Here is a 17,931-nt window from a genome sequence, read left to right as displayed (position 1 = left end):
GACCTGTGCTAAAGCTCAGAGCAGGTGGGACAGCAGGAGGGGAGATTAAGACCTGGGGGGGGGGTGGGGTGCGGGGAACATACAAGTGGGGCCTGGTAGTCTGCCGGTAATCACTGCGGCTCCCTCCCTGAGCCATGGAGAGCCAGACACTTGACTCTGCAGCAGCAATAGCCTGACGCGTGGAAGCGAGGGGCTCAGGTGTCGCCGCACTGCACTGCACCGCGTCGCAGTGCTCCCGTGGCACCGCGAGGCAGAAAAACGACTCCGCTCAGCTCATGTTTCAGGCCCCAGGCAGCTCTGCGGTGGGGTGGTGAGGAGGGATAAAAACACTCCTTATGCACGTGCTCTGTCTGCTGTGGAGGCTAACAGAGTCATACATGCCTGTGGATGGGTCACGCATGTGAACCTGCTATGCACACATGTGGGGTGTTTGTGGGCGGGGTCTGGCCTGTGCTCTTTTACTGGCTGGGACAGACTAGCTTTCAACAGCCACTGGTGTCAGAGGCCCCTTTGAAAACATCGACACCCTCTCGCATGCAGCACACATACACACACACACAGAGCTCTAATCTCTGGTATCTTTGGGCCATTGTGGCCAGGGATGTGTGATGATGGTGCTCAGACGCACACACACAAACACATAAGAGCTGCCGTGAATACAAGACCAAGGTCCGCTGGCTATTTGTAGAAATGCTGCGGTCAGGTCCCCCGGTCACATGAGATGCGGACTGCAGGGGCTTGGTTACCTGGTTCTCCCCACTAGCCCCTCTCCTGCCATCGCATGGCCTCCCAGCTATGCTAACCCTCAGCTGCTGGCTATTGTGTAGCACATGTTCCATTAGCATGCTCAACATTCAGGGAGAGGCTATACCTGCTAACCGCTAATTAGCGTGGGGTCGGGGAGCGCCAACAGTGTAATGTCAGCAGTGGCATTAAAATGCCAGTGCCCAGAACACGATGTGTATATTATATTTATGCTTTGGCTGCCATCAGATTCACTTCCCCTAGACACCCAGGAGATGTGTCAGCAGTATGTGATAACATCACATATCACATGTATGATTCAAACTTTCCAAGCACAGTCTAATAAACAAAGAGATCATCTAGATATATAAAATCTAGTTATCTATCTATCTTTCTATATAGATTAGAACAGCTGATGAAGAAGCCTCAATTGATGATTCAGTACTCCCTGATGATTGATTCTGTAGCAATGAGAAGCTCTGAGAAGAACTTGAAAAGGCCTGGGCCACATGCAACTTTCTCCAATATATCCTTGATTCCTCAGTGAAAAGTCACAGTGTGGTGGCCAAGGCTGTAGGTTCAGTGTGTAATGAGTATGCTAGAAGACCAGAAGACCCGCTCATTGGCTTCTTCATTCATCACACTCAATAGTTTGTGAGTCCATGCAAAGTGTGAAATCTGCTCGCATAGTGGGAGTGCAAGTGTGTCAGAGAGAGAGAGAGAGAGAGAAGAGAGAGAGAGAGAGAGAGAGAGAGAGAAAACACAAGCTGAGTGAGGGATCAGCGGTAAACACAAGTCTGCCGGATCACCCATCCAGAGTGTTAAGCAGCATGCACCCATCCACGGCCTGGCTGGGGGATGGAGGTGGGTAGATAGGTACGAAGGGAGGACAGGGTTGAAGAGGAGAGGCTCTTCCAGTCCAGTGTTGGAGAATGTTGGCCCGGCTGGCTTCTTACCTGCGTTGTGCTTTGCTAAGTACTTGTCTTTGTACTGCTTCTTCTTCTTGCCAAACCAGGTACAGCTGGCCTGCTGCTCCTGCTTGGTCTTCTCCATCGCTATACAAGCAACTCGCCTGCAAGACAGAGCCATGGGAAAGAATGAATAAGAGGGATGAAAACAAAAGCTATGAGTCATGCCCCTCATCCATTTTGTGGTGAATACATTAGCCCAGTGTAACCCCTAAGCATGAATACGCAACATTCATACTTCACTGCCTATAATTACCCTTCACTAGAGACATGCACTGAACTTAGTGGATGGTCTCGAAAACTGAAGCCAGAAAATTATGGGCATAATGAACAGTTTTTGCTTAGCCGAGTCTGTAATAACATCATCTCCAGAAAGCCCATTCTTAGACCTCTGAATGCCAAACACTCCCTGTTACAGTCAGGAAAATCTCATTCGCCACAACCCTGCAAGTATATACACATATGGAGATCCAATTCCAGCACTACGCTTTAACCTTTCTTCTAACCTTCCAAACCTTGCTTTGGTTTCACAAGTGTGCATCTCTTTCGCTCTATCAACCCTACATTTGACGTGGGGTGGTTACACGTTTTGTCACCAACACGACTGGACCATGGTGGTTCTGGTCAATTGGGAACAAGTCCGCCCTCCCACGCAACCCTCCCTTAGCTCTGGACTGGGCTTTGGGATCCAGCTGATGACCCCCCCCCCCCCCCTTCCCTGTGTCCAGCCCACTCACCACTCCTGCAGCTCGGGCGAGGGTATGAGGCCGGCCGTGCCGTTCTTGGTGTTCTCCAGGCGACCCTGCCACCAGTTGTGGTCGTCCTTGCTGATGATCTGGATGATGTCACCCACTCGGAAGCGAATGCCGGCCTCCTTGCAGGGGATGAGCTCGTCCTTGGACGGGTCGTACTCGAACTGCGCCCGCACGTAGATCTGAGGGTCAGAGTGGTGCTGGTCAGGCAGGGTGCTCAACGCTCAAATCACAGCAGAGGCAGGAGAAGAAGAAGAAGAAGAAGAAGAAGAAGAAGAAGAAGAAGAAGAAGAAGAAGAAATAGAAGAAGAAGAAGAAGAGAAGAAGAAGAAGAAGAAGAAGAAGAAGAAGGACAGTGGAGAGTTGATAAAAGGAGGAAAATAACACACTAAAAACATGATGTCCCTAAAAAAAAGAGGACAATAGGTCTTTCTACTTCTTTGATGAATTGATGACAGTCGATGACAGAACATGCTTAGCAAAAGTAGCAGATCCAACGTGTGTGTGTGTGTAACAGAGTTTGCACACACGCTATGTGTGTGTGTGAGTGTGTGTGAGAGAGAAAAAGAGAGCCCGAGACAGACAGAGTGTGAGGCATGAGGTGGCAAGACTGTTGGCAGACGGACGATTGGTACATGAGGCTAAATCGAGACATGCCACACTGGAAGTCAACCTGCTGGTGAGCAAGCTGCACACACACACACACACACACACACACACTCACACACATACATGCAGACACACATCTCTCTCTCTCTCTCACACACACACACACACACACAGACACAGTATGGAGCTGGAGGATGTGGGGTGTCCCATTGCACGGTTGCCATGTTGGAGAGAGTGTGTGTATGGCCAGTGTTGGGGTGGTAAGGAGTGGTGTGTGGCTCGTGGGAGTGATGTTGGAGAGAGTGTGTGTATGGCCAGTGTTGGGGTGCTAAGGAGTGGTGTGTGGCTCGTGGGAGCGATGTTGGAGAGAGTGTGTGTATGGCCAGTGTTGGGGTGCTGTGTATGGCCAGTGTTGGGGTGCTAAGGAGTGGTGTGTGGCTCGTGGGAGCGATGTTGGAGAGTGTGTGTTGGGGTGCTATGGCCAGTGGGGTGATGTTGGGAGTGCTATGGCCAGTGTTGGGGTGCTAAGGAGTGGTGTGTGGCTCGTGGGAGCGAGAGAAAAAAAATTGTTAGCTGGGAACGCAGTTCAGTCACTAATGACGGCCAAAGGACCACTTCACAGGGTGAGGGGTGTTGGAGTGTAGATCTGATGAGGACACTGCTTAGCCATCATGCTTTAGCAAGAACCTTCTTTAGCATGTACGCTCTTATTTTTTTTTTATCCTTCTTGGTAATACAAGTCATGGGGTGGGGGGGGGGTTGGGTGGCAGATTTTACTTAGAAGAACACAGTGTCACAGGGAGACCAGGGATCAGTTTCATCATCATTACCCATGATCACCATCTCTCGTGGGAGCGCAGTTTCCGTGCTGTGTTGTTAGCCTTACCTTGACAGACATTTTATCAACCTTGATTGCAGGGGGTGGTCTGGCGGTAATCTAGGATTTGAGAGCAGCATACACATCATGCAGTAAAAGTGGACGAGTACTTGTTCTGTTTTTTTTCTTCTTTTTTTTTGGCATGGGGGCACATGGTGAACAGCGACACTAACAAGTGAATGGTGGATGACAGACTAAGAAGCTCTACTTCTACTACAGTGATGGCCAGAGATGCGCAGAGATTGGACTGAACAACAGACACACACACACACACACACACACACACACGAAGATGGATGCCGGTGTCAAACACACAAGTGTATGGAAGCCGGATCTCTTTGGAGGATGTGGTCTCAGTGCGTGGATGTCTTTGTTATGCTTCAGTTTGCCTTTGCAGTGATGTAATGGCACCCAGGGACCATAATGAAGCCAAGTGGGACAGAAGTGGGCAAGATCGCCCTCTGCTGGTGGCTCGCTAACCAGTTTTTCCAGTTGCATAGTAGTCCTAAGGCATGCCTGCTCAAAAATGGAGACCACTATATGTGACCCCAAAGGAATGTTCTTTGCATGCGAGGAAGGCAGCTACAATTACTGAATGGCAGACATGTCTCTACGACTTGATACTAAAAGCAGGTGGACTTTGAAAGGTAAACATAACATGGGTGACTACAGTTTGACCACCATGTCATGTACAAGGAACATTCCTTTGAAAATGGATGACAACTAATAGCAATCTTGAGAGACTGAAAATATATATGCACACTAAAATCACACATACAGTTTACAGGGGGGGGGGTACCTGACACAATCGTTGTGATACAACAACTGTGCCATTTCCCCTCTCCGGCCCAAACTCCTCTTCCCACACCTCTACCCCCTACTAGCCTCTCCTCCCCCTCTCCCCTCCCTCTCCTCTCCCCCTCTCCTCTCCTCTCCTCTCCCCTCTCCTCCTCCTCCTCTCTGTCTGCTCAACGAGATGTGTTTACGCTTGTCTGCGTTAAAAAGCTTACGGCCCTTTTCTCTCTCTGATGCCGAGTGCACATATGTCTTCTGACACGTGAGGGGGACACGTTAGAGGTGGAGCATGAGATCAAAGCAGGGCCACACATCACTCTGGACCCCACACTGAGGGAAGGGGAGGGGAGTGTGTGTGTGTGTGTGTGTGTGTGTGTGTGTGGGGGGGGATGTAGTTACGGATAAACACTTGGCTTTGTGACTCTTGTTCCATTCTTTAGCAAAGCTGAAAATGTCACCACTGAGGACAGATTGCTACTTATGTGAATGTTTCGGAAAACGACAGGTTTGTTGATGACTAAGGGAAAAAGTGGGAAAAAAAAAAAGGTTGGGGCATTTTTAGCTAGCCGTTGCATTGATTTATTGACAGTGCTGGAAGGTGTTTTTAATTCAGATGCATATAAGTGGGCTTTTGGAGGTTGATACGTCTGTGCAGTGGTGTCTGGTAAGCCATCTGTCCTCATAGTTCATCAACAGCATTCTTAATGAAGGGAGATCAGTTAGGAGTTCACTGATGTGCAGGTGTTAGTAAGTAGAAAGTGTTCGTCGATGGCAAGAGTTAAAAGAGACTCCGCATGTGCACGCAATTACTCACACACACACACACACACACACACACACACACACACACAGACACATGCACAAACATACATAAATACACCTCAGTCAATTTATTTCTCTCTCTCTCTCACACACACACCAACACACGCACACGCATACATCAACACACCTAAATACCATAAATACACCTCAAAATACATATACTCATTCAATTTCTTTCTTTTCTCTCTCACACACTCACACACACACACACACATATATACATATATATGTGTACAAATGGAGAAATACAATGGAGACAAACTACACAAAAATATATATTTGCCAACATGTAAAAAAATTGCTCTCACAGACACACAAAAAAAACACACACACACAAGTGCTGAATGGTTGAGAGGTATGCGACTACATAGCGCTCTATGAAGTGAGAGGAGAGCAGGGGAGGCAGAGAGGGAGGCGAGAGTGAGAAGGAGGCTTGTTATTCACCTGGCGTCCTTTGGCCTGGATGGTTGACGGCAGGTCCTGTAGAAGTAAAGCCCAGTAGTGTGAGAGATATTAACTCCCTGGGGAGTGGGAGGGAGGGGGTAGGCAGGGGCATGGGGGTTAAGGGCTTACCGCCAACACAAAAGCATACCTTACACACACACACAGAACAGGAGCAAACCGAAACAAAACTAAACAAAAAAGAGAAAGCTGACATGAATATAAATAGAACTTTTACAACAAAAACGAGAGAGATAATATCACTTTGGAGGGCTGAACAGAAAACACCTGGCAGAAGGGAAGGGGGATTATGATTGGTTGAGAGAGTGCGCTGTAACATTAACACTGAGCAGAGTTAAAAGATGAGAGAGACATTTCGGTGAGAGAGTGAGTCGAAGCGTTTAGAGAAAAAACAAAAGAAAAAAAGCAGGAAGTAAGCGGAGAGCAAGCTGAGGTACCTTCCAGCCATTAACCACCACCACCACAGCACACCAACACTCAGGGGCCAGGGAGGGGGGCAGGAGGGGGTGTCACAGAGGCTCTCATCCATCCCCAGGTGGCGGGGGGGGGGGGGGGAAAGGGACTCCAGAGGCACCAGACATCCATCCACAGAGGCCCTCCCCTCATGCAGTTGCTTGGGACTGCACAGCTCCACCACTAATGATCAGGCATGCTATGGTACACACACAAGATGTGTGAATACTGCAAGAGAGCTCAGTGCCTTTAAATTAAAAAAAAAAAAAAGAAGAAAGTATATGGATTTCCTGCTTGTAACTGAAAGAGATAAGAAACCAAACGAAAGATAGGGATCTCAAAGAAAAAAAAAAAACGAGAAAAGAAAGAGGGAAGAATCGTGGAAGAAAAGATAAGAGAGAGAATGTCTGTGCACACTGTATGTGTGTGTGTGTGTGTGTATGGGTAAAACTTTCACAGACAAGTGGTTGCACATGGATCACAGCAGTACTGAAGCACAACTGGATTTGAAAAAAAACGAGATAGGGATCTCAAACTACGAAAGAGGGAAGAATGGGAAGAAAAATACGGGTCAAACATCCGCCTGAACCAGTACGGATTACACAGAGTGGCTTGATGGTGTGGGGAAGGGGAGAGTTTCAATGGCTTACAAACACTAACTCATTGTACTGAAAAAGTGGCTTTAAAAAAAAAAAAAAAAAAAACAAATAACAAAAAACAAACAAACAAAAAACCCCCCAAACAAACAACATCTCTAACAACAACAAATAAACACTGAATCATCAAACGAATAAAACTATCCCCCGTTGACGAGAGAAAACATGAGAGGTAACATCATTGGAAGTGTGTGTGGGGTTGAGAGGGGTTCAACCCAAAACATAACAGGTCATCACGGACAACATCGGCAGAGTGTGTGTGGAGAGGTGGTTGGGGTTGGGGGCGTAACAGGTGTTTAGGGAGAGAGACCTTACCAAGATAGAACTGTTTACGCTGGCGTGGCCATTGGCTGGGGACTGTCGGGAGGTGGAGGGGGACTCTCTCTGCAATAAGACACACAGGTCAGCGACACACAGCATCCAGAGCACAGAAGAAGAGGACAGCCCGCTACGGCAACACGGGAGGGACATAAAGTCATCAGTTGGTGTGGGCAGAAGCAGCATAGCCCAGGGTGGGGGGGAAGAGGGGTGGGGGGTTGGTCTGGGTTGTCATGGCAAAGGGGTGGGGGAGTAGACAAGAAGAAAGTCTCCAGAGTGACGATTTCTAGGACTGAGTTCTAACTGCTACTATGCCTAGGAGATAGAATATTGGGAGGACAGTCTCAAAAGCAGTTCTCAAAGAGACCAGAGGGAGGCGCTGCAGACTGATAACTGAACTGACGGATAATCTTATTTTATCGCACAATCTGAACCAGCCGAGTAATCTTCCCTCGGGCAGTGGACATGACTGCCCTCTTTAGACTCAGAATTGCTCCAAACACTTTTAGTGATGGGCCATTAAGTGGCCTCCTCCCCAGCAAACAGAATCGTCTGCAAGACTCGTAAAAGCTTCTGCGTTCCACTTTGCTACGTTCTGTTTTGTAAATGGTGGCCGGAGACGCTCGGGGGCTCTAAGTTGGTTCCGTAGGGGAGGGGGGACAAGGAGGTTGGTTACTGCGGTTCCGGTATCTTGGTTGTGAAATTGGTGTGCGGCGCCACAGCACGGCCAAAAACCCCGGCAGGGACACAGCATCTCAGGAGGAAGCGTTTCACACACACACAGCCACCAAACAGGCAGTTAGTGTCACACACACACGCTCACAAAATCCCACACCTGTACAGGCATGCACACACACACAGAGAGATTCCCAGATTACCCACAGAACAATCTCATCCCATCACATTATGGTATCATACATACAGTATCACAGCTGAAGACGAGAAACACATCATGTGGATATTTGTATAAGCGAGTGTGTGTGTGTGTGTGTGTGTGTGTGTGTGTGTATTGATGTGTCACTATGTCAGTATGTGTGTATGTATGTATGTACTATGTGTGTGTGTGTGTATGTATGTGTATGTATGTATGCATGTGAGACAACACAGGTTTAAAAATCTTTTACCTCGCAGGACGATGACTGTGTACGGTAGCTTGGCACAATCTTAAAGGTGATGCTCCCCCTCATTTCCCTCTGTTGGCATAAAAACACAACAATGAGAGGAGAGGAGGAAGAGGAGAGGAGGAAGAGGGGAGAAGAAGAAGAGGAGAGGAGAGAGGAGAAAGAGGAGGAGAGGAGAGAAAATAAGTGAGGAGAAGAGAAGAGGGTAGAGGAGAGGAGAATGAAAAGGAGAGAGGAAGGGGAGGAAGGGGGGAGGAAGGGAAAGGAGGAGAGGAGAAAGGAGAGAGGAGGAGGGAGAGGAGAAAGGAGAGGGGAGGAGAGGAGAGGAGAGGAGAGGGGAGGAGAAAAGGAGGGAGGAGGGAGGAGAGGGGAGGAGAGGGGAGGAGAGGGAGAAGGGGGAGGGGAGGAGGAGGGGAGGAGAGGAGAGGGAGAGGAGAGGAGAAAGGAGAGGGGAGGGAGGAGAGGGGAGGAGAGGAGAGGGGAGGAGAAAGGAGAGGGGAGGAGAAGGAGAAGGGAGGGGAGGAGAGGAGAGGGGAGGAGAAAGGAGAGGGAAAGGAAGGGGAGGGAGGGAGGAGAGGAGAAAGGAGAGGAGGAGGAGAAAGGAGGGGGGAGGGAGGGGGGGAGGAGGAGGGGAGGAGAGGAAGAAGGAGAGGAGAGGAGAAAGGAGAGGGAGGAGAAAGGAGAGGGAAAGGAGAGGGGAGGAGAGGAGAAAGGAGAGGGGAGGAGAGGAAGAAGGAGAGGAGGAAGGAGGTAGGAGAGGGGAGGAGAGGGGAGGAAGCGCCGTCCACACTCACCAGCATCTTCTGCAGCTGCTCCACCGTCTGGTTGGCCACACTGATGCCATTGATTTCACGGATCTCGTCTCCGACATGCAACGTTCCTGAAGAACAAGAGAGCGTTCCCACATGCACAGGTCAGGACATGACTTCACTGCTGGAGCAACAACAACAACTAACATTATTACAAGCACTAACACTAACTGCAAGTATAACTACTACAGAGCGTGACAGAGACTTTTCTGTTGCTGGCCCTAGCTGTGGAATCAACTGCCACCTGAGACCAGAAATGCCCCTTCAATTACAGTATTCAAAACCAGGCTCAAAACACACCTATTTACATTGGCCTTCCCTGTGTTTTAATTGTAATTTAATTGTAATTAAGTGTTTGTCTCTTGATGTCGTCTTAGCTTAAATCACTGATCTGTAAGTGTATTTATTTTATTGTATTATTTCTTGGCTAATGTGCTACAGTATGTACAACACTCTGGTCAGTGCGAGCTGTGTTTAAATGTGCTCTAAAAATAAATCACTACTGCCACCAGTAGCAGCACCATGACTAGCATATTCTAATTTATAAAGCTCTTTTATTGAGCTAAAGGCTCAAAACAGCCTACTGGTTAGCGCTTCGGACTTGTAAGCGGAGGGTTGCCGGTTCGAACCCCTTGAGCAAGGCACCTAACCCCTCACTGCTCCCCGAGCGCCGTTGTAGCAGGCAGCTCCCTCATGGGATCAAAAGAGTATATATACTTTTACTTAACAAATACTATTTTGTCTGTAAAAAAAAACAGGCCATATGACCGTCACAGGGAAAGTTTCAATTCAAATACAGGTTTGAGGAACTGAGGTCATGAGTGTTGCGACACTGGTTGGTTGGCTGGTGGGTATTTAGGATGCAAATAGCTATTTCCTTAGAAAGGCCTTTGTAGCTGCAAGTCAGTTCCTGTGTATGCATGAGCTGAGGTTTCACCTATGTCCTATGAGAGAGCTTCTTTTAGCTGCACTTCTGGGCAATGGGTCGTGACCACAGGTGTGTTACGCTCCTATTCAAAGAAATCCCATGTGACCTCAAAGACGTCGTTTTGTTTCTGCCCTAGTGCTGTATCAAAATAAACTGAAACAGTGTACCAGGCCTCAGATGGACAGAGAAGAGATCGAAGGCTGTCTGAGGCCTTGCACACTCTTTTGGCTTATTTTAATACCATCTCTGTTTCCTTATCCATTTCTCGGTTTACTTGCTCCGTCTATTTGTCAGAGGTGGAAAGTAACAAAATACATTTACTCACGTTACTGTATTGAGTAGTTTTTCTGTGTATTTTGTAGTTTATAAAATCAGTATTTTAAATTTTACTTGATTACATTTTGAGTGAAGTATTGTACTTCGCTACATCAAAAATCCCATCCGTTACTTGAGTAAAAAAAAAGTTACAGTAAGACTAACGAAAACAGAAAGGGAGAGAAAAGAAATCGCGCCCTAACCCACTAGCCTAGTGATAATGATCAGCATGTAGCCTACAACAGGACATGAAGCAAGCTGGCGCCATGCAGTCTTTCTGAAAGTGATGGAGATGGAGATGGATCACGAGATGCATCAGATTACATGTGTAGCCTAACCTATGAAAGTGTATTTTCCGCTATTTTAATGGGCTTTCTCAGTTCGTTTTAGCACTAATGATTGCGGAGATATTCAAGCAAACATCATGGGATTTCGTGTTTTGACGTTAGTGCTCACCTTTCTTTGGAAAGAAGTTTATTAGCAGTTGTTTCCCCTTTTTTGATGTCTCTCTTTTTAGTAACCTGACTTGGCTTTCTTGGAGAAAGACATTGCACCAGCAGCACAACAATTAGCAGTCCACTACTAGCGATGCTCAACTAAATAAACTACCTTAGATAGACTACCTTATGAATCGTGCAGGCGGACCATTTAGCTCTTTAGCAAGGGAGAGTGAGAGTGACCTTAGACAGTTTTCACTATGTTTTGTATACAAAATCCAGTCAGTCAAACTTTAAATTTCGTCTGACATTCATTTTGACATTTAATTTGGAAGTTAAAATATTCAGGTAAAATAAATATATGGTGGAAATATATATATATATATATATATATATATATTCAGTAATTAGCTTAAACTTCCAGTGAGTCTATTTGAAATTTTCACCACACATTATATTAACACACATATAAAAAATCCAAATATAAGAGTTATGTGTATTAAAGTGAAATGACACAGGAAAAAAGTGTTGAACGTGCCTACTAAAAAAAATTCTTCAATACTTTGTGGATGTCTTGAAGCTGTCTTTACAAACAGAGGCTTTTCCACAAAGTATTGAAGAAATTTCAGTAGGCACGTTCAAGACTTATTGGTTGCCTTAGCTGCTGGCTGCAGCAACTCGAGCTAGGACCAAAGTCCTTTTCAGGCAAGTACTTCCACTCGGCGGCCATATTGCAACACTTTTTGGGCACTTATCGTGCATCTATTTCGGCAGAAATGCGTGTGTGTAAGGCTTCACGACACCAATCTTGCTCCAGCAGCGAGATCACAACAGATGATTGGCACAATGTCTTCACAGCACACCACATGATTGGCTCAATGTATTCACATGTCGACGTTTTGCCGCGGAAGGGTTGTGATATTTGTAGACAACCCCATGCATTAGTATGGAGGATTTTTTGAGTGCTGTATCTCCTCATTAGAAAGTCTCTGGTAAAACCGGTTGTTCTGGTACCCCCACCCCCCCTCCAAAAAAAAAAAAATAACTAAGTAACTTTTACTTAAAGTACATTTTAAATGAACTACTTTTTACTTTTACATGAGTACATTTTCAGATCGGTATTTTAACTTGTACTTGAGTAATATTTCATCAAGGTATTGGTACTTTTACTTGAGTACAATATTTTCATACTTTTTCCACCTCTGCTATTTGTGGTGAAGGTGCCAACCTCAATTAGTTCTACACTAAACAGCGTATCTGACTTATCTACCAGGAAATCTGTGTGTATGTGTCTATAAGTATATGTGTGATTGCACACAAGCATGTGTGGGTGTATGTCTGTGTGTGAGGGACAGAGAATGTGCATGTGTGAGTGTATCTGTCTCTATGTATGTGAATACGTGTGAGTGAGTGTCTGTGTATGCATGTACATAAATGCATATAAAATGTGAGTGTGTATGTGTGAGTGTGTGTGTGTGTGTGTTCTGTCTTGTCCCGTTTGCCTGACTGTGGGACCCGAGCTATAGGAGAGACAAGATCACCCATCTGCACTGCTAACATGGAGCTGACTCAGTTCACAGTTATGTGTCTGCCATATTTGTCCATCTCTGTGTGTGTGAATGTGCGTTAATGTGTGTGTGTGTGTGTGTGTGTGTGTGTGTGTGTGTGTGTGTTGAGAAAAGCATGTGCATGTTGTCAGTAAAATTCAGAAAGGGTTTGAGAATGTGACAGTATGCCCACGCTTACCATAGTAGTGAAGCTGAAAAGGTCTGTGTGTGTGTGTGTGTGTGTTTAAGCGAGAGAGCTGGACATAATGAAATATAAATAACTGTATGAGTGAATGAATGTGTGTGTGTGTGTGTGTGTGTGAGTGAGTGAGTGAGTGAGTGAGTGAGTGGTGTAAACATACGATGAGATGGTAGGGAACGATTAAGTTATCTCTCTGTGTGTCTTTGTGTGTGTGTGTGTGTGTGTGTGTGTGTGTGTGTGAGACGCCACAGCATTGCTACCACAGCTCTGTTAAGTCCAAACTGTCGCTTCTTCTAATGCAGGCCCCAGACAGGCGGGCTGAGTTCCTTTAACTCCACCCTGAAGCCAATCCCCACCCACCCAGCGAGCCAGCCGCCCACCCCAGGGCATGTGTCCCATGGGCCTGCCCGACATGTGCCTCGTGTCTGGGGGCCGTGGTGGTGAGCTGGAGGGGGCTGGCTGTGCTTGCCCTGGGCCCTGTGATGTGCTGGTGGTTTGGGTGGCTGTCTCTGGGGCATGCGTCAGGCCGGGGGGCAAAAGGAGAAGAAGAGAGAGGGGCGGCTCGCTGCACTGTGCTGCGCAGCAGTGGCTGTGTGTTAAGTATATTGCTCTGCGTTGGGTTTGTTTGGTTGCAATGTTCTCGTCATGTCAAGAGCTTGTTAACACACCCACGGGGACCGATGCCAGTTTCTAGAGAAGAGTTTAGCAGCTTGCTAAGACACCCTCTAGAGAGAACTGCCCAGTACTCACACAATTAAATGACCTCAGTGATGCATCAATTCAGTGACGCTCTACACTGACCCCCAGACAACAGCTGACTTGGGTAGGGCTTATCAGGACGTCACACGTAGTCTACAAGTTCTGTGTGCCGTTGTTAGTCTATTTTGTGAATGTGAAAACAGTGAGCTGTGTGTGCAACACATTAGTTTTAGAAGTGTATGTGGTCAAGGGGAACTACACAGACCTCCTAGCCTAGAAATCTAGACGCACCCTAGAAATCTAGCACCCCAGGGCTAGTCTAGCAACTCTCCGTTGGCTTGTGAGCTCGAAAAATTAAACTTCTATCAGGCCAATCAAATCGTGTATAGAGTCGTTAGGCGGGCTTAACATAATGATTGATGGCAGAGTTGCAACGGTTTGGCTTGAATTCCCTGCTACTTGAAAACAAATAAGATAATGTTGCTGTTGGTGAACAGTGTGACACGAGTTAAGCTTTTATTAAGTTGGCAAAAGTTTGAACTAGCCAACTAGCTCCGCTGGTGGGAAACGCATGGGACTCATAGCACTGTCCTATTGCGTGCAGAGAGAATTTGAAAGACAACCGATTATCCCGCCCCTCGGACTGAGCACTGCGAACGGTGAGTGCCCAGACCCTACATTTTAATGTGGGTCTGGCTCGTCAGGCTACAGACCTCCACTGACTCCCCAGAATGAGGAAGATGAGGGCAATGTCGGGGGTTATGACCTCATATGGGTTGACCCGTGTGGAGTTGGAGAACACTGGGGTTTCTTGCTAGAGGTGGCCTGAGACTACTGGGGAGTGCAGATGCTTCAGAGCAGACGTCTCTAGAACAGTGGACGTCTATGAGGCGTCCACAGCGCACTCTCTACAAATATCCAACAAGTCGCCTGAAGATCACACTCTAAAACATCCTCCATTGTGAATTGTTTAATAGATATTTAATTGTAGACCATACATCTGTAACATTAACTTAATATTTGTGACACGTTACAAATTGTAGCTGGGTTAAATTTGAGCCTTTGGCTCCGAATCCCTTTCCCATTCAATCTTTAAACATCAACGGAAGCGGAGCGCATACACGCTGCTCACACGCATAGACAGTAAATGAAGAAAAGCTTGCTCGTTGGAAGCATATCTTTGCGAAAGTTCTATGGCTATTTTGTGTTCGTCCAATCCTGTTCGTGCATGATTGTTCAAGGACTGACAAACAATTGCTTTAGCTCACAGGCCTTTTCTCCTCCGTAGCCTACTGGTGTAGCAATAGCATTGAAAATCTCGTGGCACGCATGCCATGCATTAGGACTGTGCATTACCTGGCGAAAAAAATACATTTTTAAAAATTACATTTTTAAATATTTTTTTGTCAGATCATGGAGAGATTTCAGATGTGCAATAACTATAAAAGGTGTCTTTATAATGGCGTAATGCTAAAAAAATTGTAACCTAAATTATTAATTGCACAAAAAGATTGCTTTTTTCGTTTAAAAAAATTACATTTGATTCCCCATGGAAACTTAAAAAAAGAACAAACTAAACAAAAATGTTGGTAGTGTTGCATATTGATATTGAAGTATTGAAGAATCAGATGAAAATACAGTTGCTTAATATATAAAGGCTTATAGGCCTACATAATATTGATAATTTAAATCTAAAAATCACATAGGCCTATTATTTAGGAGGATTACCCTTGCAAAAGAGGGCTGAGGGTCTGTTTGTTTGAAATGAGTAGCCTTCCATATGATTTCGGGTCCTTTAGGTAGCCCTCATTCCCAAAAAGGTTGGAGACCCCTGGTTTAGAGGGAGATCAATGTGTGAGTGTGCTAGGCGTATGTGCATGACAGCATGTGGTATAGTGTGGTGTGCTGCTGGTAAGAAGTGTAAGTTGTAAGAAGCAGTTTGTGGCTGAGGCTGCTCTGTGCTTAAGGGAACATTGGTAGCTAATTTAGAGAGTGCTTGTGTATAAATGTGGCTATGCATGCAAGTCAATGGTCTATATATCTGCAATCAGAGCTCGAAATTAGCACCCACCAATGGCGAGTATGTTTTTTAATTATGGCAGGTACTGCGCCACTTTGCCGTGTGGAAAACAGCTGCTTATCAACTGCGTGAATAGGCTACTTCAGTCACGTTAAATTGGCTTGTCTCCGCTTTGCATCGATGTTCTCTTTGCCCAATGTTGACATGGTCAGGATTTATTTACCAATAGGATATGCGGCTACTTGCCAAAACAAGAAAATAAAACTTCAAGAGTCTTACAGTTATTTGGTTACCCTTTTATGCTGAGAAAACAACTAGATCGCCATACAAATAGAACTTGAAATTTCAGATGTTGCATAGACATCTAGCCAATTGCTTGCTTACTTTCACTTTCGATGATAGCGAACAAAGTAGTAATTTGTTCGCTCCGCTTATGCCTGATAAAATTATTGGACCTCCGAACTTTTGGGAAGGCTGTATAAAAGGCTAATAATATGGCTACTTTAAAAGTAGTTATGAAAAGCATTGTTTAGTTTTGGCTAGTAAAAAATATGTCTAGCCGGTAATTTTTGGCTAGTAGGCCAAAAAAGTAGGCCAAAAAAGTTAATTTCGACCCCTGTCTGCAATAGTCAATAGTCTTTCTATATATATACATACATACATATGCAAGCGTGTCATACATGTTTAACTGTGATATGATTGTGTGCTAATGTGTGTGTGTTACCTTGTCTGTGTCATACATGTTTAACTGTGATATGATTGTGTGCTAATGTGTGTGTGCTACCTTGTCTGTGTCATACATGTTTAACTGTGATATGATTGTGTGCTAATGTGTGTGTGCTACCTTGTCTGTGTCATACATGTTTAACTGTGATATGATTGTGTGCTAATGTGTGTGTGCTACCTTGTCTGTGTCATACATGTTTAACTGTGATATGATTGTGTGCTAATGTGTGTGTGCTACCTTGTCTGTGTCATACATGTTTAACTGTGATATGATTGTGTGCTAATGTGTGTGTGCTACCTTGTCTGTGTCATACATGTTTAACTGTGATATGATTGTGTGCTAATGTGTGTGTGTTACCTTGTCTGTGTCATACATGTTTAATTGTGATATGATTGTGTGCACATATGTGTGTGTGTGTGTGTTAATGTGTGTGTGCTACCTTGTCTGTGGATCATGCCTCCTACATGTGTGTGTGTGTGTGTGTGTGTGCACAGATGTGTGTCTGTGTGCACATATGTGTGTGTGTGTGTGTGTGTGTGTGTGCTACCTTGTCTGTGTCATACATGTTTAACTGTGATATGATTGTGTGCTAATGTGTGTGTGCACAGATGTGTGTCTGTGTGCACATATGTGTGTGTGTGTGTGTGTGTGTGTGTGTGTGTGTGTGTGTGTGTGTGTGCTACCTTGTCTGTGGATCATGCCTCCATGCATTATTCTTGCCACGATGCAGTGGTTGAGGTCGTTCATCTTCAGCGTGATGCCCTGCATCAGAGGAGACAACAGTCTGAATGACATACATGCATGCACAGACATATATACATACATGTAAACATACACACACACGCATGCAGGGATCAATCCCTGTCTAACCTTTCCTCAGCCACTATGTGTGTGTGTGTGTGCGCGTGCGTGCATGTGTGTTCATGGAAACAGCTGATAATTTAGTTTTGCAAAAGCCACATATAGCGCAACTATTATAGTATGACTGTGGTCACAGAGGGAGTCTTATGCGGCCAAGTTAAAGGAGCCTCAGCGACAGCGTCAAACCCCCAGCACGTATATGCCTCGAATTGTGTGTATATATGTGTGTGTGTCTGTGTGTGTGTGTGTGAGTGAGAGAGAGAGAGAGAGAGAGAGAGAGAAAGAGATGAGGGCTTTCACACTATATGTGCAAATCATTTCCTGCCTTTATTAACACTGCAGCAGGCCAGGCCAACAGGTGTCTGCATGTGTGTGTATGTTCTTTGTGTTTCTGAGAATTCATGCACGTGACCAAATGTTCCTGTTGCTTCAGCATGTGTGAATGTGTGTGTGAGTGTGGTGTGTGAGTGTGCGTGGGTGTGTGTGTGTGTGTGTGTGTGTGTGTGTGTCCATGTGTGTGTGTGTGTGTGTGTGTGTTTGTATGTGTGTGTGCATGTGTGTGTGTTTGTTCTCACCATGGGCTCGTCGGTGTTCTTCTGAAACTGGACGAGGCGCACACGTGTGACGTTCTCCAGGTCCATGTCTCCGTTGGTGCTCTCAGGTGAGTCTCCGTTCAGGTACGGCGAGGTGGGGGGAGGAGTGACCCTCAGGGCCTCGTCACTGTACACCTCGTGGGCCACCACGTCATGGGTCTGAAGCAGGGCCTGAGAGAGGGTGAGAGAGGGACAGAGAGAGAGGGAGAGAGAGAG

The 17,931-nt window shown here is 46.0% G+C and overlaps 1 protein-coding gene across 19 annotated transcripts in view; it reads right to left on the bottom strand.

The window, feature by feature from the left end:
• Positions 1–17,931, bottom strand: part of caska (calcium/calmodulin-dependent serine protein kinase a) — a 193,516-nt gene that overhangs the window by 10,169 nt on the left and 165,416 nt on the right. For 8 of the 19 annotated variants that reach the window (XM_048239918.1, XM_048239920.1, XM_048239922.1 and 5 more), the window contains 9 exons: positions 17,698–17,886; positions 16,945–17,023; positions 9,372–9,457; positions 8,581–8,649; positions 7,454–7,522; positions 6,012–6,047; positions 3,960–4,010; positions 2,450–2,646; positions 1,701–1,816 (listed from right to left, as the gene is read on the bottom strand). In XM_048239918.1, the coding sequence (XP_048095875.1) occupies positions 1,701–1,816; positions 2,450–2,646; positions 3,960–4,010; positions 6,012–6,047; positions 7,454–7,522; positions 8,581–8,649; positions 9,372–9,457; positions 16,945–17,023; positions 17,698–17,886 (892 nt within the window). The remainder of the gene's footprint in view (positions 1–1,700; positions 1,817–2,449; positions 2,647–3,959; positions 4,011–6,011; positions 6,048–7,453; positions 7,523–8,580; positions 8,650–9,371; positions 9,458–16,944; positions 17,024–17,697; positions 17,887–17,931) is intronic. The other 11 variants (XM_048239925.1, XM_048239930.1, XM_048239931.1 and 8 more) reach the window with 4 other exon arrangements.

Source organism: Alosa alosa, chromosome 3, assembly GCF_017589495.1.
Source record: "Alosa alosa isolate M-15738 ecotype Scorff River chromosome 3, AALO_Geno_1.1, whole genome shotgun sequence".
In the NCBI taxonomy this organism is placed as follows: Eukaryota; Metazoa; Chordata; class Actinopteri; order Clupeiformes; family Clupeidae; genus Alosa; species Alosa alosa.
The sequence above is the reverse complement of the archived record's forward strand: the minus strand, read 5'-3'. Positions and strand labels throughout refer to the sequence as shown.